This window comes from Oncorhynchus tshawytscha, linkage group LG04, assembly GCF_018296145.1.
Source record: "Oncorhynchus tshawytscha isolate Ot180627B linkage group LG04, Otsh_v2.0, whole genome shotgun sequence".
In the NCBI taxonomy this organism is placed as follows: domain Eukaryota; kingdom Metazoa; phylum Chordata; class Actinopteri; order Salmoniformes; family Salmonidae; genus Oncorhynchus; species Oncorhynchus tshawytscha.
This window is the reverse complement of record NC_056432.1, coordinates 19,365,449-19,388,879: the sequence shown is the minus strand read 5'-3', so window position 1 is coordinate 19,388,879 and position 23,431 is coordinate 19,365,449. Positions and strand designations below refer to the sequence as shown.

The 23,431-nt window shown below is 42.0% G+C and overlaps 1 protein-coding gene across 1 annotated transcript; it reads right to left on the bottom strand.

Moving 5' to 3' along the window:
• Positions 1-6,316: 6,316 nt before the first annotated feature.
• Positions 6,317-15,150, bottom strand: LOC112248187 (annexin A1-like). Its single transcript, XM_024417008.2, has 13 exons — positions 15,013-15,150; positions 14,142-14,201; positions 13,166-13,256; positions 12,696-12,790; positions 12,393-12,506; positions 11,143-11,233; positions 10,974-11,053; positions 10,824-10,880; positions 10,592-10,685; positions 8,107-8,202; positions 7,660-7,718; positions 7,224-7,346; positions 6,317-6,732 (listed from the first exon to the last, which is right to left on the bottom strand). The coding sequence occupies exons 2-13, from the start codon at positions 14,187-14,189 to the stop codon at positions 6,673-6,675; spliced, it is 1,008 nt and encodes a 335-aa protein (XP_024272776.1). The 5' UTR covers positions 14,190-14,201; positions 15,013-15,150; the 3' UTR covers positions 6,317-6,672.
• Between the last annotated feature and the right edge of the window lie 8,281 nt (positions 15,151-23,431).

Here is a 23,431-nt window from a genome sequence, read left to right as displayed (position 1 = left end):
TCCATATTGTCTGTTGAATTTGTTTGTGTATATATTTTTCATTCTATGCAACATTGCATGTTAATAATTAGCATTATTTTTGTATTATTTTGTAGCCTATCTATGAAAAGCTATAATTTGATAATAACCCATCGAGACTGAACCATGTCATGAGTTACATTTACAACATTGTAAAACACAGACATGGTGTGTAACACAGATTAAGATCCAGCTCACTAGAATTTCGATAGACATATGTGTATTAGGCCTACAGTAAGTAGCATGACCGGCTTTGAAAGGATGGTCCCGTGAGACTAGTTAAATATAAAGCCATTCTTGAGGAAGACCGAAAAGTAGAAGACATCTTTTAAAAAATATATATATTTTTTAAACAACTGACTTCTCAATCTTATAGACATAAGCCTAATTAACTATCGAACCAGGTCTCCTTTGAGAAATAGATTTTTATCTCAATGAGGAAAAACCTGTATTCAAAAAAAAGAGGCAAAAGGTTACGAAAATATGTGTTCAGACCCGGGAGTCTAATCAGTAACACAATGTTAATCATGAGAGAGAAACTACATTTCAACAGTAGGTCTACATTCTCACGGTCATGGAGGAATGCAGTGTTATGAACCGCAGATATTGGCTCCTGATAACCGTTTTGATTAGGCCTAAACGGAGAAAGATGCTTCTTTGTGTCCTGATTAAACGGCGAAAAACTGCTAAGTTGATCTTCCCGCCTGAGCAACATACATGGTCACAAAAGAAAAGGATATGGCGTGCACACCCAGTGCATTTTGGGATGGCGTTTCAAATAACAATGTGTTCAAGGAAGGAAACAGTTCAATGCAAACTGTTTGCACATTAACCAGGCAAGTCAGTTAAGAACAAATTCTTATTTTCAATGACGGCCTAGGAACAGATTTGTACCTTGTCAGCTCGGGGGTTTGAACTCGCAACCTTCCGGTTAGTAGTCACACGCTCTAACCACTAGGCTACCCTGCCGCTTTCTTAGCTAACTAGTCTTTAGAGACAGACAGGTTGTCTTCCCAATCTTACAGCATATATCGGGGATTTCAGAGTGCATTAGCTGACTAGTTAGTCAGATTTCTAGCTAACTAGTCTGTTAGCTAATTTGCTTGCCAACTCTCCTACACTATGTTGTATGCTGCTCACTTAACTTTGCACTTAACGTTAGCAAGATATCATAGCAAGTATGCTATTGTGCTAATTTGTTAACAATTTCGCAAATTAAATATATTTGAACTAAGAAATCAGTTGTAGATAGTTGGGTAAGATTCACTGGGCTACATAGCCTAGCTAGCTAAATCAAAAGTTTGAAAAACATTTTGAAAGCTAGTTGCACCCCGTAACCCAGCATAGCAGGGTGCTTACTGTCAGGGTTAGTTAGATAGCTAACTAGCTATGGTTTCACCCAAATCAATTTAGACACGCTGCAGTTTGCCTGCTGTTCAATTGTTTTTTCAACCCAAGTAAATGCTGGTATTTTTAAAAAAAATGTATTTAACCTTTATTTAACTAGGCAAGTCAGTTAAGAACAAATGATTATTTACAATGACGGCCTACCAAAAGGCAAACTGCCTCCTGCGGGGAAGGGGGCTGGGATTAAAAAATATATAAGAGAAAACACAGATCACGACAAGAGAGACAACACTACCTAAAGAGAGACCTAAGACAACAACATAGCATGGCAGCAACACATGACACACAGCATGGTAGCAACACAACATGACAACAACATGGCAGCAGCACAACATGGTACAAACATGATTGGGCACAGACAACAGCACAAGGGGCAAGAAGGTAGAGACAACAATACATCACACAAAGCAGCCACAACTGTCAGTAAGAGTGTCCGTAACTAAAAGTATAATACTCCATTGTTTTTTTATTTGAGTATTTCTAGATAAACAATATGAACAACCATATACATCGTTGCATCCACAGCTTTGTCCATGTATGAGTGGTTTAAAATGTTCCAACCCCAGCCCTGTGTTTTTCAGACCGGGGTAGGCTGAAAGTGAAACATAAAGAAAGTGAAACATATGTTTAGAAAGGGTGGACAAACATTGGATAAAAGTACAATCCTTAATTAAAACAATAACAAGGTGCTCACACCACTGTTATTTTAATTCTACTGTAGCATAGTTAAAACTAAATGTAATCACTTTTCAGAGGATGCATAACACTCAATGGAAGACCCTGAGCAGAAAAAGGCAGCCAGGTGACATGGAGGAGTGCAGAGATGCCCAGCCATCTACAATGGCCAAAAAGGGACCTCTTGTACATTATTGAAACAGGCAAAACTACAACCAAGAGGACCACACACCTCACAAAGCCAGGTTAATCACCTGGTATTTGACTTAATCATAGACGATATGCAACCCTTTTCACTAGTAGAGGTACCTTCATTCTGCAGCTAGTAGAAGGAATCAGTGGTGGGAGACAAGTAATGTGCAGAAAGAGTTTGATGGAATGAATTTAATAATAATTTGAGTCCATGAAAGAAGCTCTCTCTACCAAACTCCAGACCGTAAAATCCGTCTGCACCACAGCAGGTATCTGGTCTGCCCATAACAGAAGCTTCATCGTTATGACATGACACTGGATCGAGGAGGAGACCTTGGAGAGGAAGTCCGATTCTTTGGCTTGTACAGTCCTACAGCCACTCGCATTCTCTATTGATCTTCTTCAGGGAGATAAGTGTTTTCCTGGCTTTCTTATCCCAACAATCCTAAGCTTGAAGTCTAAGCTCTCCGAGAAAATACCGCTCAACCCTTGAAAGAGAAAGGAGATGTGGAGCACATTAGTTCAAGAAGCAGCTTCTATGTAGAACACACACTCTGAAGAGGTTGATGAGGGAGCACAGAACGAGTCTGATGACTCAGAAGACAATGTTTTGGTGTTCAGAGTTGCAACGACAAGGGCCAGTGACATTGCAGAGGATGAGGTGAGGAAGTTCCTCAAAGAGAAGTCTTTGGACTCCTTGAAATTGTTTCTGAAGTACAACACGAGACTGCCCTCCTGTGCCCCAGTTGAGCGCCTTTTCAGCTATGGTGGAAACCTGTTTACCAATCCGTGAAACAGGATGTCTGATGCTCATCTAGAGCATCTCCTCTTGCTACAATACAAAGGCAATTTCTGCCTTCAATCATCTGAGTAGGCTAGCTTCAGAATAGGCCTACTGAAATGCCATGTCTGATATTTGGGTTTATTGCACAAAGCTGCACTTTTTTTTGCTTAAACTTTTTTTTAAACTACTTGTTGGACTAAACGTTGTGATTATACTGTTTTCTTTATATTTCTATTTCAAATTGTTGTTATTTCTCTGACGCTCTTATCCAGAACGACTTACAGTAGTGGGTGCATACATTTTTATTTTTGTACTGGTGTCTCTTGGGATAAGTGTTTAGCATCATCCATGCTGCTGTGTTACTTAAGCCCTTACTTATTTATTTATTTAACCTTTATTTCACCTTTTATTTAACTAGGCAAGTCAGTTAAGAACAAATATGCCTAGTTTTAACATGTATCCTTTGTCCTGCACATTGTGTTTGTGCCCACATTTTTAGACAGATGTACATGATTTTTTATTTAACTAGGCAAGTCTATTAAGAACCAATTCTTATTAATTATTCTATATAAATGGACAAGATCAGGATGAAGGATGAAGGCTAGTGGCAGGTATAGAGGCCTTAAATACATTTGTGTCACAATGTTTTGTGATGTCTTTTAATGTGGCTCAAACATCCTGCAATAAATGTTGTTTAATTGGTAATCTTTTTTTTCTTGTTTTGTGGGTGAAATAATCAAAAAGTAACAAAGTAATCAGATTATGTTACTGAGTTTAGGTAATCCAAAAGTTACGTTACTGAATACAATTTTAGACAAGTAACTAGTAACTAAAGGATTACTTTTTAAAAGTAACCTACCCAACCCTGACTAAAAAATATATATATATATATATTGACTGTGAAATATAGCAACTTTAATCTAATTGTCAACCCAAAATTCATTACAATCACTGGATTAGGTTACACATATGAAAATATCTATAATCATGCATTCCTGCTTGGACATTGTAGATGAAACAACTTATTTCTTGAATACCTCAGTCGTCTACTTCATAATAAAGTGCTATGAATTACTTTGAGGGCAGTCAGATGAAGATGTCCCACTCATGCCGTCTTCTGGGTTGACGCCCCCCTTGGGTTGTGCCGCGGCGGAGATCTTTGTGGGCTATACTCGGCCTTGTCTCAGGATGGTAAGTTGGTGGTTGAAGATATCCCTCTAGTGGTGTGGGGCTGTGCTTTGGCAAAGTGAGTGGGGTTATATCCTTCCTGTTTTGCCCTGTCAGGGGTAATGTCGGATGGGGCCACAGTGTCTCCCGACCTCTCCTGTCTCAGCCTCCAGTATTTATGCTGCAGTAGTTTATGTTTCGGGGGGCTAGGGTCAGTCTGTTATATCTGGAGTATTTCTCCTGTCTTATCCGGTGTCCTGTGTGAATTTAAGTATTCTTTCTTTCAACTGTTCTGCCTGCGGTTATGGATCCTGACCTGCTCACCGGACGTGCTACCTGTCCCAGACCTGCTGTTTTCAACTCTCTAGAGACAGCAGGATCAGTAGAGGTACTCTGAATGATCGGCTATGAAAAGCCAACTGACATTTACTCCTGAGGTGCTGACCTGTTGCACCCTCGACAACCACTGTGATTATTATTATTTGACCCTGCTGGTCATCTTTGAACATCTTGGCCATGTTCTGTTATAATCTCCACCTGGCACAGCCAGAAGAGGACTAGCCTCTCTAGGTTTCTTCCTAGGTTCTGGCCTTTCTAGGGAGTTTTTCCATAGACACCGTGCTTCTAGTCCTGCATTGCTTGCTGTTTGGGGTTTTAGGCTGGGTTTCTGTATATCAGCTGATGTAAGAAGGGCTTTATAAATCAATTTGATTTGATTGTGGAATGTCTGTGTAGATTTTGTATACAAACATGATGTTGTGGGTCATTTTGACCCGGAGGCTTTCATCTGTCTAGATATTTGCACAGGCCCAAAGTAAACAAGTGTCTTTGATGTTTGTTTTTTATTTACTGGTTCTGGTTGCACTTTTATCATTACCTTTGGGAGAAAAGGAGCTTTCCCAAACGTCTCCTTCTCAGTGTGAGAACAGCAGATCTCTGGCAGACATTCAAAAATGAGCTCCAGAAAATGCTTGTTTGTGAGAAAGGAAATATTTTTTACAAAAAGTTATTAAATATGGAGTTTTTGAAATCAAATGTTCTTGTATTTCTTATTTCTGTAAGGTCTGACAAGACGAAATAAAGTATTGGCTGTTTTTACGGGATTCTTTGACTCTTCTTGAGTGTGTTTAAACTGCGGGTCAATCTGACCCATCCCACAATGGACATCCAATTTTTTCCAGGAAACAAGGGTTTTTCAGTTTAATCAAGACTCACACATCTTTCTCTGTTTAGGCCTAATCAAAACTGTTATTAGTAGCCTACTATATCTGTGGTTCATGACACGGAATTCCTCCATGACCGTGAGAATGTAGGCCTACTGTTTTGAAATTAATACATTTGAATGTAATTTCTTTACTTACATGGTTAGCAATTGTTATTGATTAGACCATCCAGGTCTGAACAAACACATATTTTCGTAAATTTTTGCCTCTGAGATGGTTCCATAGTTTTATGTTGGAATTTGAATTAGGCTTATGTTAGTAAGATTAAGAAGTCAGTTTGTTCAAAACGTGTATTCTACTCTGTCTTCAAGAATGGCCTACATGTAATTGTAGTCTCACGTGACCATCCTTCCAAATTACGTCTTGCTATTGTAGACCTTGTCTTGTTTTGCACACTTTGTACAACATAATAAAATGCAGGACTACAAGATATTTCTTAACGTAGCTCTTTATTAGCTAGCTATAACTGGCATGTTCACGTCTCGCCAACCAGGATCAAACTGACCATGACCTAACCATTTGGGTGGTCTTAACCAATCATAGCACAGTATGATATGGCGGCAAAATGCATCCAATTACAATTCAGTATGTTTACACATAAATTACAGACCTAATACAAATAATTACATCTAAATTCTAGAGTGAGATGAATCTAATTTATATTACACAATGTCTGTGTTTTACAGTGTTGTAAATGTAACTCATGACATGGTCTGAGGTGGTACATTCTCGGTGGGTGATTATGAAATTAACTTTCATAGACAGGCTAAATTGCAAAAAATTATACTAATAATAAACACGTTTTTTAGAATGAAATGACACAGTCAATGACACAGTCAAATTCAGACAATTTGGATCCACATAAAAAGCTTTATTTTCACAAAGGACCAGTTATTCAACCAGGGTACAATGCCACTGTATATTCTTGGCTCACAAATGGTTAAGTGTGTGATATATTGCACTATGGAATAGATCACCAAGTCTGCTGAAGCTAGGCTAAATTATGCAATGCTGCTTAACATGCTAACTGTGCTTATTGCTGTTAGCATTTAGCTAAAATACATCAGGACTGCAATTTCAGATAGTTGTCATGAACCATTATATTTTGCATTTTGGGAAATGCACATTGGAGGGGAATGTTTCATCATGTACAGTTTTCTAAAATGGTGCGAATGCCATTCTTGCTAGGTGAGAGAGGAGAGAAAGTTAGCTGTCACTTCCACACAAGGCCAGTAGGATCTTCTCATAGTCGCCATTGGTGTCATTCTAAGGGGGTAAGAGACAAGAGGCTGTATCACAACTGGCCGGGATTGAGAGTCCCATAGGGCGGCACACAATTGGCCCAGCATCGTCTGGGTTTGCCCGGTGTATGCAATCATTGTAAATAAGAATTTGTTCTTAACTGATTTGCCTAGTGAAATAAAGGTTAAATAAAAAATGTAAAAATAAAATAAGAGTTACTCTACAAAATATAAACATTTTATGTTGACAATTATTTTTCAGATGCCATATTTTCCCATTTCATACATTGTCAGTCTTCTATCCTATCTCAGATTGGACCCAGAAATCTGAATACTTCGTACAATCTGATGCATGTCCTTAAAACTTTGGACCCCGATTAAGCCTAGTCCTGGATTTAAACTCATTCTCAATGGAGGATCTGTTGAAATAGCTTTTTAGTTTAGTACTATGTGCTTAATCTGGGTCGGGGAAACAGTTCCTTGTTTTTTTATTGCTGCTTTGAGATGTTTGCTCACCAGAATGTCCTGATAGAGGGTTTTCCCAAACGTCTTCTTGTACTCCTGTTTGATCCGGGCCATGTCCACTTCAGAACGGCTCACCATGACATGGGTCAGAATCTTGGTCCTGGTTCCTTTACCCTGGGGTATGGCACAGGCACACAAACTGAAGATTTATAACCAGATGGTGCTAAGTCCTTAGCTTGAACCGAGATCTGTTTGTGCTTTCTTGTACAGTATTTGCATGTTCTTCTGTAGATTGTCAAATCTTAAAACAGGGTCGTTTTCTTTAGGTAGAAAATGGACTGTAACAGGTACCTGGATTTGTCCGATAAGCAACACTTATTTTCATATTTAAAACATTTTCTGTTGCATTCTCTAATGAACACGACCCAGGGCAAACTCTTATCTGGCACATAAAACATACTGTAAGTATGTTTAACAGTAAACAGACCTTCATGGCCAAGTTGAGTCTCTCAGCAAAGAAAGCAGGCTTGCTTCCAGCACATTTCACTGAAAGACAGATATCAAAACCAGTCAGATGACATCATAGAGCAGCATAGACAAGGTGCAGCATTCCCCAAAGCTGTCGCAAGGGTATCGGAATGGCCATGAGGTGACCAGTGCATTGCAGGAGTTGTAGTATAGTGAATTTGCCTTGGATAATGTGCCATCCCATCTATTAAAAAAATTATTATTTTAGTCTTGAGAGATAAATGTTAATTTGCTCACAGCATGACCTTTTTCTGCATGAGGAAAATGAAGGACATAATGTAATGTTACAGGTCTGATGCCCAGTGAAGAGTGTGATACAGCAGAAGACATGGATTGAGGGTGATGCACAGATTATATAAACGACATTGGAACATTACTAGGCTTGGTCCTGGCAGTGACATCTCACCTACGGCAGTCAGACAGTTCTCAATGTCTCCCTTCAGTTCCAGGTCGATAGCCTTTGTCACATCCACCTTACTGTACTTGAAGTACTTCTCAAACGCTGAGAGAGAGAGAGAGAGAGATGTACTTGAAATGTTCAAACAGTATCAAATAATTTGTGGTTGCACGTGCGTGTTTTCCCTTTTTCATACACTGCACATCTAGATTGTAGTAGTATTCATCAGTGTCTAAGTGATGACAAAAATAAAGAACCCTATAGATAGGGCTACAATGTAATTAACAGGTGTTGAGAAATAAGTGTGTGTGTGTGTAATTAAATAATTATAATAATTTGGTGGGTGCTTATATTTTTTCTATTTCTCAAATAAAGAGATTTTAGCTAATACTTGTTAAATAATCAAAAAGGTATGGGTCAAAAAAAATTGACACGATTACATTTTACGATGACTAGATTAGATGAGTTTATTAGTCATATGCACAGGGTCACAGATGTAATCGTAGTGTACAGTGAAATTCTTGAGCGTACGTAAATGTTTGTTGGGGGGGTGGGGTAGAATATTCATAGGGGAGCTGCAAAGGGGCAGGAGGGGAGGCAGGTAAGTCTCCTGGATGGCAGTCAATACGTTGTACGTTCGGCTGAGCGTACCACCCTCTGTAGAACCTTGCAGTCAGTGGCGGTGGAGTTGCCATACCATACCATGATGCAGCCTGACCGTATGCTCCCCATGGTGCTCCTGTAAGAGGCTGTGAGGGCCCTCGGGCAAATGCCTAATATATTCTGCCTCCTGAGATTGAAGAGTCGCTGCTGTGCCTTTTTCACCTCGATGTCCGTGTGGATATGATCATTTCAGCTCATTGGAGATGTGTATACTGCAATCAGTTACTTTGTTTTGCTGATGTTGGGGGAGAGGATGTTTACCTGGCAACATACTGTCAGGGTGCCTACGTCCTAGGCTGTCTCGTCCTGGTTGGTAATCAGGCCTGATACTGTCATGCCGTCTGCGAACTTGGTGATGGAGTTGGAACGGTGTGAGGCCACGCAGTCGTGGGTATACATGGAGTACAGGTGGGGACTGAGGACGAACCCTTGAGGGGTCCCTCGTGTTGCGGATCAGTGGGGTGAAGGTAATGTTGCCTATCTTCACCACCTGGGGCGGCCTGTCAGGAAGTCCAGGAACCAGTTGAATAAGGAGTTCAGTCTCAGGGTTTTGAGCTTTGTGATGAACTTAGAGTGCACTATGTTATTGAAGGCCGAGCTGTAACTGATGAACAGCAGCCTCAGATATGCATTTCTTTTGTTTATGTGTTTGAGGGCAGTGTGCAGTGCAATGGCGATTGCATTGTCTGTGGATCTGTCAGGGCGGTAGACAAATTGAAGCGGGTCAAGTGTGTCGGCAGGGAGGAGGTGATGGGGTCTTTGTGCAAAAGCAGTCGTTTAAAAAAAACTGCTACACTGGAAGTGTAATTTTTGGTCAGGGTGAGCAGAGCACAAGCCACTTTATCCTATTGCTCTACAGCAGGGGTTCCCAAACTCGGTCCCGGGGCCTCCCTTGGGTGGACATTTTTTTACCCCAGCTGATTAATATAATCAAATCTTGATGATGAGTTGGTTATTTGAATCAGCTGTGTAGTGTTAGGGCAAAGACCAAAACATGCACCAGGGGGGCCCCAGGACTGAGTGTGGGAAACCCTGTTCTACGGTGTGAGCCCACATGATAACCTGGAGTACTCTGATGAGAAGGACAAAGGCTACTAATTGTGTGAGTTGACAAATTATCAGTCAAACAAAGAAACAGTTTGTCCTTGACTTAAACACATTTGCATTAAAACATTTTTTTAACAAAAACGAAAGTGGTAGAGCACTGCCTCATCTAATTGAAAAGTGCTGGGGAAAATGACTGTTCGCCACATGTTTGCCGGGCCCTGCTCTCACCATTACCAATAATGGGAGGTTAGCATTTTTGGGGGGTATGATATTTATCCCTCTAACTTTCTCACTCATCATTGTTCACAATTAATTAATGATTATCTATAATCACAGTAGCATCCACATTAATATACTGGTCAGTATATAGATGATCTTTGCTACTGCATATTTTTGGAAAGCTATGGACAACTGCAAAAGTGTTGCTATAACTCTCAACAACATTTCTGCCCTCAATTGAGCAGGTGCTATTTATCGACACAGTTCAGTGGGGGAAAGTTTAAGTAGCGAGACTAGTTTCTGGAAGACAATGCCATGTTGACTTACCAGCGTTTACATATGAATACTTAAATAGGTGTGGCTAAGGCTTAAAAGGGTGTGAACGATGCTGAATGGGCTTAAACAAAGAGGAGCACTCTAGCAAGGGCATTTCTACTACTTGTCTGGTTTTACAAGTTTAGCAGCATAATTTTCCATGTTTCGTCAAACTACAGTGTATGATATACCAGAAGCTCTGAGTCTGTACTTTTATTTAGCTCACATAGAGCTGTGCTGTCACATTCACCTTGGCGGAGCTGAGGAGCACTTCTGGTGGTCAGAATGTCTATGAAGACAGAGCAGTCCGTTCCCTTCTTCTTCTCTCCAGCCTCATACAGGGCCTATGGATTAATAGAGTAGGCACAGGCATCACACACACAGGGATTAAATTACACATTGACTCTGGGTGCCAGTGTCAAACATTGATTTCTTTAAAAATTCTGACACACACAAATACACACTCTAGCTCTCCTCCATACCTTGGCATCACTTTCAGCAAGTTCCTGGTTCACGATGAAGTCCTCATTCCTAGTAGCCTACAGTATGTGAGGGAGAGAGTGGGGGCAGTGAGGTTGATTGTGCCATACTATTCATCTGAGGTTAAAGAAGCTATAAATAAACACACACACCTTGCAGAGCGAGAGCAGAGCATTTCTGAAGTCTCCGCCTGTGTCAGACTTGATGTCATCCTGCAGCTCGATTTTGTATTCTAGCAAGAAAAAGACATGATTATTGTCTTGTTGTAACTATCATATCACGTACAGGACGTCTACATATACATATTCACATATTACACACCTTCCTGATAGGCTTTCTTTATCTCTTTGATCTCTTTATTGGTCCTGGAGGCCAGAATCTCAATCAGAGTATCCTCATCTGTGCCCAATCCCTGAGAGAAATAGGTGAGAGGGTCAAAGGGCCAACAAGGACAAAAGGGTCACATCAGTCATAAAGCTGAGACTAAAGGATTGGATTGGATGATTGGATGACAGAAACACATAAAGAGCTGGGCCATGTTCATTATACCCTAAATGGAACAGAACAGACTGAAGCATGGCGCTACCTGCACCTACAGGTCTACCACTATGCCAGACACCTCCCAGCTAGCACATAATGTTGTGAACACTTTATGTTTCTTAGAGATTGGTGAGACCGTGGTTGTCTCATGGTTATTCTGCTTACAACCTTCCCATAACTTTCTGGGAATGGTGCTGGATAGTTGTTTGGCATTGAAACATTCTCAGCACATTTTAAGAAACTTCACTAAAATTATAATTCCATTGATAGAGATCAAAAGGTCAAAGGTTCAAATCTCACTGACTGTGCCAAAATAAAAAATAAATGTGTTTGCATTATTAATGCTTAGGCAAATGAATTTCCATGTGTCCCGTCGGTGCTTGGAGTTCTAAACATTCCCAGAACTTCCCTGCAACCTAAAAATATACGTTCCCAGAACAAGACACATTTTCACTTCCGTTCTCAGAACGTTTAAAACAACATTCACAGAACCTCCCTGCAACCATTTTACCAGTCAGGGAACTTATTGCTTCGTTCCCAGAACCAATGGGAAACCAAAAATGTACGTTCCCACAACTTCCAGGGAACCAAATGTGCTAGCTGGGCTCACACACACTGCACATACACAGACTTGTGTATCGTTAAACCAAAAGTATAGTAGGTACTCATCACCACTTTTCTTACTGTCTCCTCACATATTAAAACAGCTCCACCCATTGTATAAAGAAGACAGACAGTCCCACACATTTTAAAATTCCCACCGTTATTACACAACACTATAATAAAGCAGAATGAGTCACTATGGGTAGGGTGTTAGGAAGTGGGTGGGACTGACTAAACAGCAGAACAAGAATACAGGATGATGTCATCCCAGCGTCCTCTTTAGAAGGTAATCATTACTCTATAATTATTTGTATTCTATCTGTTACCATCTCTAGGCCACCCGAACGGAGGGAAAGATACACATTTGTTTGTATTCTAAGTAGTATTGTATATTCTTAGTAGTAGTGAGTGACTGAGTAAGTGTGTACCTTCATGGCCAGTTTGAGCTGTTGGGCATCATATTGGGCTGGCGTTTTGAGCAGTGCCAGAACCACATCCTCCAGCTCTCCATTTAGGGCCGACTTCAGGGCAGTCTCCAGAGGCTGCAGATAGAGGGTTGATACACACTTCCACAGTCATACACAAGTGTGTGTTTTAGCTTTCCAGGTGCGCAAGGTTTTTGGATTATGCACGTTTTGCATTGTTCCATTAGTCCTAAAGTGCGAATTCCACCCATGTGCCGCCACCCGCACATGCTAAACCAAAAGCACCTAGTGGGTGTCCCGTCTTACCTTGCCACTAGCCTTTAGGTAGCTAGCTTTGATCTGCTGTCTCTGGGCGTTGCTCCTCTTCACCAGCACATCAATGATGGTGTTCTCATCTACACCTACGTCACAGAGACAAGATGGAAGGACTTGTTCAATAAGAAACGTTGTTGCATACTCTAATCCATGAGCCCTTATCAATTTCTTTATGAACATTAAGTGTGTGTGTGGCCCCGGGCTTACGGTTAGGCAGCTCTGACTACTCCCCAGCAAGAGACAATGAAAACACGGACCCAGAAATGTACACACGGTCACATTTCCTCCGAATATCTTTCTATGCTGCCTCATGTCACACACGGAGTGAGTTCTATTCACCTAAGCTTCTCTGCTATGAAACACATTCAAACATTATTTGTGTGTGTGTGTGTGTGTGTGTGTGTGTGTGTGTGTGTGTGTGTGTGTGTGTGTGTGTGTGTGTGTGTGTGTGACAACCTCACCTTTGGCCTTGATGGCCTTATCCAAGATACCTGCATCCCCATCGGCACTGAAATGTGGGTAGGGAGTCACAGTGCCCTGATTGAGTTGGGTCTGAGACAGAGAACAATTTCACTTAGCTGCCATGCAGTGAATCAATGGATACCTTCACAAAATGTAGAGAATAGATCAGAAGCAAAAGGGAGAAACATCCCATACAAGGAATGGGGATAGAGTGGGAAAGAGAAGGAATTGTGCAGTTTGTTTCTCAGACTCTCTTTGACCCTCTCTGTTGCCATCCTCAACATCTGTCTATTTTTCTCTCACTCTTCCTCTGTCCTCCACCCTCCCCTTAATCTTTATCCGGCTACAAAAAGTACCCAATTGTCAAAATGACTCAAGTAAAAGTTAAGGTCATCCAGTAAAATACTACTTGAGTAAAAGTCTAAAAGTTTTTGTTTTTTAAATATACTTAAGTATCAAAAGTAAATGTAATTGCTAAAATATAATTAAGAATCAAAAGGAAAACAAAAAGTTTAAATAATTTCAAATTCCTTATATTAAGAAAACCAGACTGCATGGCTTTCTTGTTTTTTTTACATTTATGTTTAGTAAGTCGACCAGATCAGAGGCAGTAGCGATGACCAGGGATGTTCTCTTGATAAGTACACGAATATGACCATTTTTCTGTCCTGCTAAGCATTCAAAATGTAACAAGCATTTTTGGTTGCTAGGGAAAATGTATGGAGTAAAAAATATATTATTTTCTTTAGGAATGTAGTGGAGTAAAAGTAAAAGTTGCCAAAAATCTATAAAGTAAGATACTCCAAAAACCGACATAAATACTTAAAGAGTACTTTAACATTTAAAAAAAAAAGTTTTTTTACAAAAGTACTTTACATCACTGGCTACAAGTATACAAACACAGCCTGGTAAGTTGTTCCACAAGAAAGAAAAAAAATTGAGTCTTTCCCTCAAGTAAGTGGAACAGAACCCTACCGAGTCATCTGCCATGCCCAGATAGACAGTCTGCTGCAAGAAGGACATGGTGGCACAGGTCTGCAGAGAGAAACAGGGGGATTCAGTAATAACCACAGTACAGTATTAATAATATCCTCTATATTGACATCAAAGTCTATTGAATTTCTAAAATAATTATAGTTGAGAAGCTAATTTGATGCCAGAATATGCTACAGTACCAGTACCAGACCATGCATATATTTCATCAAACTGTATTTCATGGACTCATCCCCAACACAAAAGTAAACAATGTCTCTGCCTATGATAGGCTGCCGCTTAGATCGCCTAATCATCATTCCATAGAATACAATTATATGCCTACAACAACTGGATAGAAATGTGTATTTATGAGGGTGCACAGATTAATTATTTGTCACTGCACCATCTATTTCACAATGTTGGCAAAAAATCTGGTGGTGACCACACCTAACTGGAATCCTGTAGATAGAACTCACTCAAAACCTGAACCTTTTCCTCACTTTTCCTCAGTTAGTTCACAGTGCTTTTCAAGACATAACAGGATCTGAGGTATATGGATCCGTTATAGAAAATAATGAATCAAAAATCATTCTGAAATATCACAACTACGCCTCAGCCACACTGGCTATCTGATAAGTGTGACGTGAGTGACAAAGAAACAGGGATGTACGCATGGTAAAGTTCCCTAGGGGAACGTTATACTGCATTTAGAATGTATTCATACAGCTGTGAAGTTAGTTTCCCATCTAAACATGGTTTCAAAGTCCCTAAAAAGGAGAGAAGTGAACAAGTGATTGTTACCTAGAATTGGAAGTCGAGATGCTCAATTTCCTGGAGAAGGTGTATTGAATAAAAAAAAGGGATAACTTACCAGCTAGACAAAGGTAGGGACTGTGAAACTTCTCAGACAGATTGCATGGGCCTTGGGAAGATGCACTCATATATTTATATACATGAAAAACCCCACCTAGAAGTGGTGCAGCCCACACTCAACGCTATCATTGGACAGGCATTGCTGGTTGCGAGACTGTGTAAAACTTTCCATACAACCCAGTAAAGTTGTCAGTAAATGAATAGCAGCCAGCAGTAGAAGAAAACTGATAGATCTAACACATTTTGGTGACATGATAACAGATGTGAAATGTTTAGTAAGGTTCCCTATTGAGATGATGTTAGCAAAATCAGTATTTAATGTAGACACTATAAATTGAAGTAAAATGGGAGTTCTTAGGCTATGGAAGTTGTGCCTCGATATGGGGGACGCAATTACCGGTAGGCCAAAAGGGGTTCCCTTAAATGGGATTAGCTAGATTCATTATTGGATTTTTAAGTTAATTAGCCATTGAGTCTTGAAGGATATAACCTATAAATATAACCTATAAATGAGCTGCGTTACCCATGAGAGCCCAAAATAAAAACTAGTTTTACTACATTGGTTGTAAACAATGTAATTGTAAACAAACACTGTAGAGCTTCAAAACATGGTTAAAACTATCACTTTGATCTCATGTATAATCCTCCTTTGCAGCTGGTGGTAAAGGGTGTGGTTTACTAGCTACCTCTTGCGGTTGTCAAGGCCACAAGACCGTCTGTGACATGACACTAACTGTAAGTTACCTGTCCAACTTGTTTGAACATTCCAATGGGGATCTTTGGACAAGTTACTCAGAAAGATTACACTACAACCTCTCCAAAGCTACTCTTACAGATACTTTTGAAAAACTAAATGATTACTGAATTACTTGAGTTACTTTTAAATTCAGAAACATTTTCTGTTTTCAATTCAGCTTTGAAAAAAGGTGCATGTTTAAGTTTGTTCCACCTGAGCGAGTCTGATCACAAGTCAGATGACACACCAAATGCATTTGATGGATCCTTTTTGTCTTCTTCTAATGCCTCTTAAGGGATAACGAATCCAAAATTTCAGTGAAAGTTATCCAATTGCGTTACTACATTTTGGTAATCAAAAAGTTATGTCACTGATTTAAATTTTGGACAGGTAGCTAGTAACTGTAACGGACTACATTTAGAAAGTAACCTACACAACCCTTTCTACCTCAGGGATGGGCAACTCTGGTCCTTGGGGGTCTGATTGGTGTCTCACTTTTAACCCAGCCCAAGCCTACACACCTCCGATAATCAACTAATCATGATCTTCCGTTTAGAAAGCAATACATTTAATCAGCTGTGTTTGCTAGGGTTGGGGGGAAATTGTACTTGCCCATCCCTGGTCTACCTATTTCATCATCAAAATAACTTGGTTACTTGTGTCATGGCTTAATCGACTCCAAGGAAACAAAAGCTATTAATAACCTATCAAACAGATTCAGATTATGCCGTTTGAATGTTATGAGAATCATTACTGAAGAAAAAATTATCCGTGATCAGTTATCTCAGCAGGGTTGTTGTGAGAAGCTCTGTCTCTCTGAGTAACAAGACTATCAGAGATATAGCAAAATAACTTTCACTGGCAGTTACAATCAAAGAGGATAAGAGTGAGATTACAGAGGCAGTCAGGCTGATGATGGCCCGCAAAACACAACATCCCACAGCTGTGGATGTTCAGTCCTTTAATCCGTTGCTGTGTCTATGAATTTCTCCACCGCCTTAACTGTTTACCAAAAAGTGGTGTGGTGTCCGTTTTGTTGTTACTTAAATCCCAGATTGCCCCTTTAATGGACAGATATATTTTCAGAAAATTCCTTATTGGACAAAATAAGGGGCACACCTCGCCATGTCCAGAAGCAAAAGATCAATTAACATTTTATAATTACTGCATCCTCATTTTGAACCTACAGTAATGCCGTCATTTTATAGTTTATAGTTTTGCAGTTTAAATGTAGTTATTTTACAGTGAAGGACATACTGCAATTATAGCGTCCAAATAACACAATTAATTTTTGGAAAGGTAGGTATCCAGGTAACGAGGATTGCCTGTGTCAGTCTTTTTAAGAGTTACCTACATATTTGTTTGTTTTGATAAATCTGTAGACATTAGTGAGAGGAATCCGTTTTCCCTTTTTCATTGCTCTTTGCGGACACTGCTGTCCATAATTGAAAACACCTCACATTCTTGCGCATGATCACTGTTGGAAAAAGTATGCAATTGTCATACTTCAAAAAAAGTACAGATACCTTAATAGTAAATGACTCAAGTAAAAGTAAAAGTCACCCAGTAAAATACTAATTAAGTAAAAGTTTAAAAGTAAATATACTTACAGTTGAAGTCAGAAGTTTACATACACCTTAGCCAAATACATTTAAACTCAGTTTTAACAATTGCTTACATTTAATCCTAGTAAAAAATCCCTGTCTTAGGTCAGTTAGGATCACCACTTTATTTTAAGAATGTGAAATGTCAGAACAGTAGTAGAGAGAGTGATTTATTTCAGCTTTTATTCTTTCATCATATTCCCAGTGGGTCAGAAAGGTACATACACTCAATTAGTATTTAGTAGCATTGGCTTTAAATTGTTTAACGTATCGGGTAGCCTTCCACAAGCTTCCCACAATAAGTTGGGTGAATTTGGACCATTCCTCCTGACAGAGCTGATGTAACTGATGTAACAGAGCTGAGTCAGGTTTGTAGGCCTCCTTGCTCACACACGTTTTTTCAGTCCTGCCCACAAAATTTCTATAGGATTGAGGTCAGCGCTTTGTGATGGCTGCTCCAATACCTTGACTTTGTAGTCCTGAAGCCATTTTACAGCAACTTTGGAAGTATGCTTGGGGTCATTGTCCATTTGGAAGACCCATTTGTGACCAAGCTTTAACTTCCTGACTGATGTCTTGAGATGTTGCTTCAATATATCCATAGAATTTTCCTCCCTCATGATGCCATCTATTTTGTGATTTTGTGAAGTGCACCAGTCCCTCCTGCAGCAAAGCATCCCCACAACATGATGCTGCCACCCCCGTGCTTCACGATTGGGCCCACTCCAGGACTGAGGTGCAGACAGCTTCAGAAACAAACATCTGGTTATCAGAGCCCCCCCGGTGTTTGGCTGGGAATGCTGTGCCTCATGGACCAGCTTCCCTATTCCCCAGCTGAGTGCCGTCGCCAGGCATGAAGTGAAAAGGATGGTCTCGGTATCCAGGGTAGTAGTGGTGGGGCTTTAGCAGCGTGACTGCGCATCCAGCTTCACATTCTTGGATCCCAGCCGGTACGAGATGGAGAAGTTGAACCGTGTGAACAGCAGTGCTCATCTAGCTTGCCTGGAATTGAGGCCCTTGGCGGTGCGGAGATACTCCAGGTTCTTGTGGTCGGTCCACATGATGAACGGATGTTCCGCCCCCTCCAGCCAGTGCCTCCATTCCTCTAACGCCATCTTCCCCCGTGAGAAGCTTACGATTTCCCACATCATAGTTCTTCTCTGTGGCGTTAAGGCGTTGGGCTGTAGCTTGAGGTCCAGGGCAGAACGCTGGAACAGGACAGCCCCCATTCCGACATCCGAAGCAACGGCCTTCACCATGAACTGAGGGGATGGGTCAGGATGAACCAAGATAGGAGCTGTGGTGAAGCATTGTTTGAGGTCCCAGAATGCCCAGTCAGCATCTGGAGACCATGTGAACTGAACTTGGGGGAGTTGAGTGATGACAGGGAGAAGTCACGGTGCTGTAACCTCTGATAAAGCGGCGATAGAAGTTGGCAAACCCCAGGACAAATTGAAGCTGCACCCTGGAAGTAGGCTGGGGCCAATCCACCACCGCTCTCACCTTCCCAGGATCCATTTGTACACTCCCTGCAGCGATGACGTAACCCAGAAAACGGATGGTGGAGCAATGGAACTCGCACTTCTCTGCTTTTACAAACAGCTGGTTCTCCAGGAAGCATTGGAGAACCTGTCGGACGTGGAGCACATGTTCGTGGGTGGAGCGAGAGAAGACGAGGATGTCATCGAGGTAGACGAAGACAAACCGGTCACGGAGAACGTCATTAACCAGAGCCTGGAACACAGTAGGGGCGTTAGTAAGGCCAAATGGCTTGATCAGATACTCGTAGTGACCGCTGGCCGTGTTGAAGGCAGTCTTCCACTTGTCCCTGGTGCAGTGGTAGGTGTTCCATAGATCCAGCTTGAAAAACACGGTGGCCCCCAGAAGTGACTCGAAGCCCGAGGAGATGAGGGGTAGCGGGTAGCTGTTCTTCACCGTTATGTCATTGAGACCCCGGTAGTCAATGCACGGGCGTAGGGTCTTGTCCTTCTTCTCCACAAAAAAGAACCCTGCCCCGGCGGGAGAGGAAGAAGGACAAATTAATCCTGCAGCTAAGGAATCCCCAATGTAGGTCTCCATTGTTTTGGTCTCTGGTCCCGACAGAGTGTACAGTCATCCCCGGGTCGAAATAGTGCTAGGGAGAAGGTAAATCCCGCAGTCATCCGGGCGGAAAATGGCGGAGAGGTCCAGGGCAACTTCCGAGCCCCCAGGAAGACATCGTGGGGCAGGTTGTGCTGACTTTAGGCAACGGGCATGGCAGAACGGGCTCCAGCCCATGATGGCACCAGTAGACCAGTTAATGAGGTGATTGTGTCACTGGAGCCATGAGAATCCCAATACCACAGGAATCTGAGGAGACTTAATGAGCAAGAACTGGATAGCCTTGCTTTGGTTCCCTGACACATGTAGGTTGATGGGAGTAGTATTGTGGAACATGTAGGAACATGTAGGAACATGTCGAACAGCACTTCCTGGTTCCAGGCACTCTCGGCTGCCAACGTGCAGAAATCCAATGCATAGTCCGCCACACTGCGGGAGACCTAGCTTCCGGGCAGCCACTCTCCTGGAGAATGGGGAATCAAACATCTTCTTGACCTCTCCCACAAACTACTCCAGACTGACATATATGGCCGGCTGTTGCTCCCATACAGCTGTAGCCCAGGCGAGCACCCTCCCGGACATCAACGTGATAAGGCACGCTATCTTAGAGCAGGCCAAGGGGAAGGAAGAGGGCTGAAGCTCAAAGATGAGGGCACACTGAGCTAGAAACACCCGACAGGTGCCAGGCTCTCCATTGAAGCGTTCCGGGAGAGGTAAGCGGGGCTCCCCGGAAGGCGGAGTGACCGGTGAGGTGGTGCTGCTAACAGCCGAGTTACTGTGGGGCTGTGAGGTTACCGTCGTAGCAGGCTGCCTCCCAGCCAACCCGCGGAATTGCTCCAGAAAGAGGTCCAACGCCCGGTCATGGCATTCGGCCAAGGTGTGGACCCCTTCCATAAGGTCACAAAGAAATGTGTGCCTACCAATGGTGGATCCTTTGGAGGAGATGGCGTTGCTCAGCTGGTCCGAGTCTGCTAGGTCAGTCATGGCCAGTTCGTATTATCACGTTTCAGGTAAGACCCAGATGCAGACAACGTCGAAGTAACAACCGTTTATTAATCAAACGGGGGCAGGCAAAAGGCAGTTCAAGGGCAGGCAGAGGTCAGTAATCCAGATAGGTGGGGAAAAGGTACTGGACGGCAGGCAGGCTCAGGGTCAGGGCAAGCAAAGGTCAGTAATCCAGAAAGGTGGGGCAAAGGTACAGGCCGGCAGGCAGGCAGGCTCAGGGCCGGCAGAATAGTCAATACCGGGAAATCTAGGAAACAGGAACAATCGAGAGACAGGAGCAGAGGGGAAAACGCTGGACGAAACAAAATGAACTGGCAACAGACAAACAGAGAACACAGGTATAAATACACAGGGGATAATGAGAAAGATGGGCGACACCTGGACGGGTGGTGGAGACAATCACAAGACAGGTGAAACAGATCGGTGTGTGACACATCATTTACAAACTAAGCATTTGTGTTTAGTGAGTCCGCCAGATCAGAGGCAGTAGAGATGACCAGGGACGTTTTTTGATAAGTGTGTGAATTGGACCATTTTCCTGTCGTGCTAAGCATTCAAAATGTACAGTGCCTTGCGAAAGTATTCGGCCCCCTTGAAGTTTGCGACCTTTTGCCACATTTCAGGCTTCAAACATAAAGATATAAAACTGTATTTTTTGTGAAGAATCAACAACAAGTGGGACACAATCATGAAGTGGAACGACATTTATTGGATATTTCAAACTTTTTTAACAAATCAAAAACTGAAAAATTGGGTGTGCAAAATTATTCAGGAAAAGGACCAGGAAAAGGAGGAAGGCAGTGGCGAAACCCACCCAGTCCACCAGGCCCCCTGCCAGGGCACCGAACATCAGCTTCCCCAGTACCTCCAGAGTGGACAGGAAACTGTAGTGGGTGGCCTGTAGAGAGAAGAGGAGAGGGTTAGGTAGGGACGAGCTCAGAGAGAGAAAAACTAGAGGCCACACCACACCGACACAGATTACCTAACATCCCAGACTCCAACTCTCAGGCCCACAGAAACACAACAAGGCAACATAGCCAACGCATCTCCATGGGTCTCCACCCTCCACTGACACCTAAATGTTCACACAATGGCAACCCTGTTCCATACACTCAGGTGTATGACAAAGACTCTACAAGTGAAACAATGTAAACTGCTAACCTCTTAACTGAATGGATTTATTTCAGCAGAAACCACTAAGACATCCACTGTGGCATGCATAGTTATCAGTACAGTTCTGGCTCTCCCTAACTCCACATGATCAATGTGAGATGGATCCTAATAAGGGGAGGACTGATCATGGTGAGCAGATGACTTAGATCATTAGAACTTTGGGGCTGTGAAAAGGCGACAAGGTCTTCCTTAGTTGTGCCTTTGACGCCATGTAACATAGCTCCTGTGTGGCTAATTGTAATTTAGCCAGTTACCTGACTCGGACAAATGTCACCGGCGACAACATAGGTGAGCTGCAAAGGAGACATTTCCCAGGCATCTTTGCTGGGTCTCAGTTTTGAGCACATTTCTGGGTTCAGCTGGTTATACACAGTCTGAGCGCCTGTAGATCCGAGTTAAGTCAAGACCTTTTATTCGGGCTAACTTGTAAAAAGGATTCAGTTTCTCTCTCCTGGGTCATTGACAAGCACTCACAGTGTCAGCTTTCTGTCACTGGATATGATCTTAAAAAGGTAGCTATATGTGTCACTGTCATGAGAACATTTCAAATGAACCCCAAAGGTTATTAGCTTCATTACGTTTTACTTCCTTAATTGCCCAGATACAGCCCTGTATCCTCCTTGGCGTTGTTTTCCTAGTCAACGACTCCTTGGTAGAAATGCGACAGCTCGTCCCCTTCAGAATTGATTGAGTGACGTTTGAGAGGCTGCGAACAGAACACCTCCAGGCAGCGATGGCCCAGTTTAAACAGGACAAAATCATCTATGTCAAAAAGAGAGGGGGGGGGGGAAATATAGATATGTAAAAGGAGAGAGAAATGGAAAGAGATTGAGAGAGAGATCCAAGCAGACCAGTGGGTGTTGCTGTGAGGAAGGCTACATGTGATACCTGTTGACGTCACAGGATATGATCTAACTAGGAGTTTGTTTCGCTCGCTTACATAACAGACCACCCCAGACGTCGTTGGGTTTTATAGAATCTCGTCTTCTTAAGTAGAAACGTCTTCTCCAAGCGGAGGTAACAGGTTGAGAACCCCACTCTGTGAATGTGTTTACAAGAGAGAAACCTTCCCGCTAGCCATGATTGTCTGAGATAATGGCTGGGCTGGACATGCCGAGAGATAAGTTCAGATTGGTCTACCATCACAGGAGGTTGGTGGTACTTTCATTGGGGAGAATGGGATTGTGTTAATGACTGGAGCAGAATTGGTGGGATGGTATCAAATACAACAAGCACATGGTTTGATTTTTACATTACCCTTTATCTAACTAGGCATGTCAGTTTGGCAAGTTTGATGCCATTCCATTTGCTCCGTTCCGGACATTATTATGACCCCTTCCCTTCTTAACAGCCTCCTATATCTGCCATGTAGCGTGATTCTGTCTATAACATGAGCAGCTCAGTATGTTTCGATAATCCTTGCTACTGCTGCTTTAAAAAATATATATATATATATATATAATGTTAGACATGGAGATCTGCAAATGTGTTGCTAATGCTCTCAACAACATTGCTGCCCAGAATTTATGTGATGACTACTTTATGCACATTGCCAGTGTGAACCGGAGTGACTTGACACAACAACAGGCCAAACAATGTGTAGCTAGCTACAAACCAAATGGAAGCATTCATGCATGTATATGGGTAAAGGTCTAGCTACATTTTCAGATATTATGTTCCTAATTTTGTCAGAAATGCATTTATTGCTAGTTATAGCCCAATGTGAGCTAGCTAGCTAACATTGAACCTAGTTGCTTAGCTTTAGCTATTTGCAGATTTATACTCCAGCATAATGCATA

Bases quoted from the DNA above. Each gene is read 5' to 3' on its own strand.
- LOC112248187 (XM_024417008.2), bottom strand. From the start codon at position 14,189: ATGTCCTTCTTGCAGCAGACTGTCTATCTGGGCATGGCAGATGACTCG. The intron at 11,054-11,142 runs GTGTGTAATATG...TTTTCTTGCTAG, and splicing joins AAAGAAAGCCTATCAGGAAG to AATACAAAATCGAGCTGCAG. The intron at 8,203-10,591 runs GTGAATGTGACA...TCTCTCTCTCAG, and splicing joins TGCTCCTCAGCTCCGCCAAG to CGTTTGAGAAGTACTTCAAG.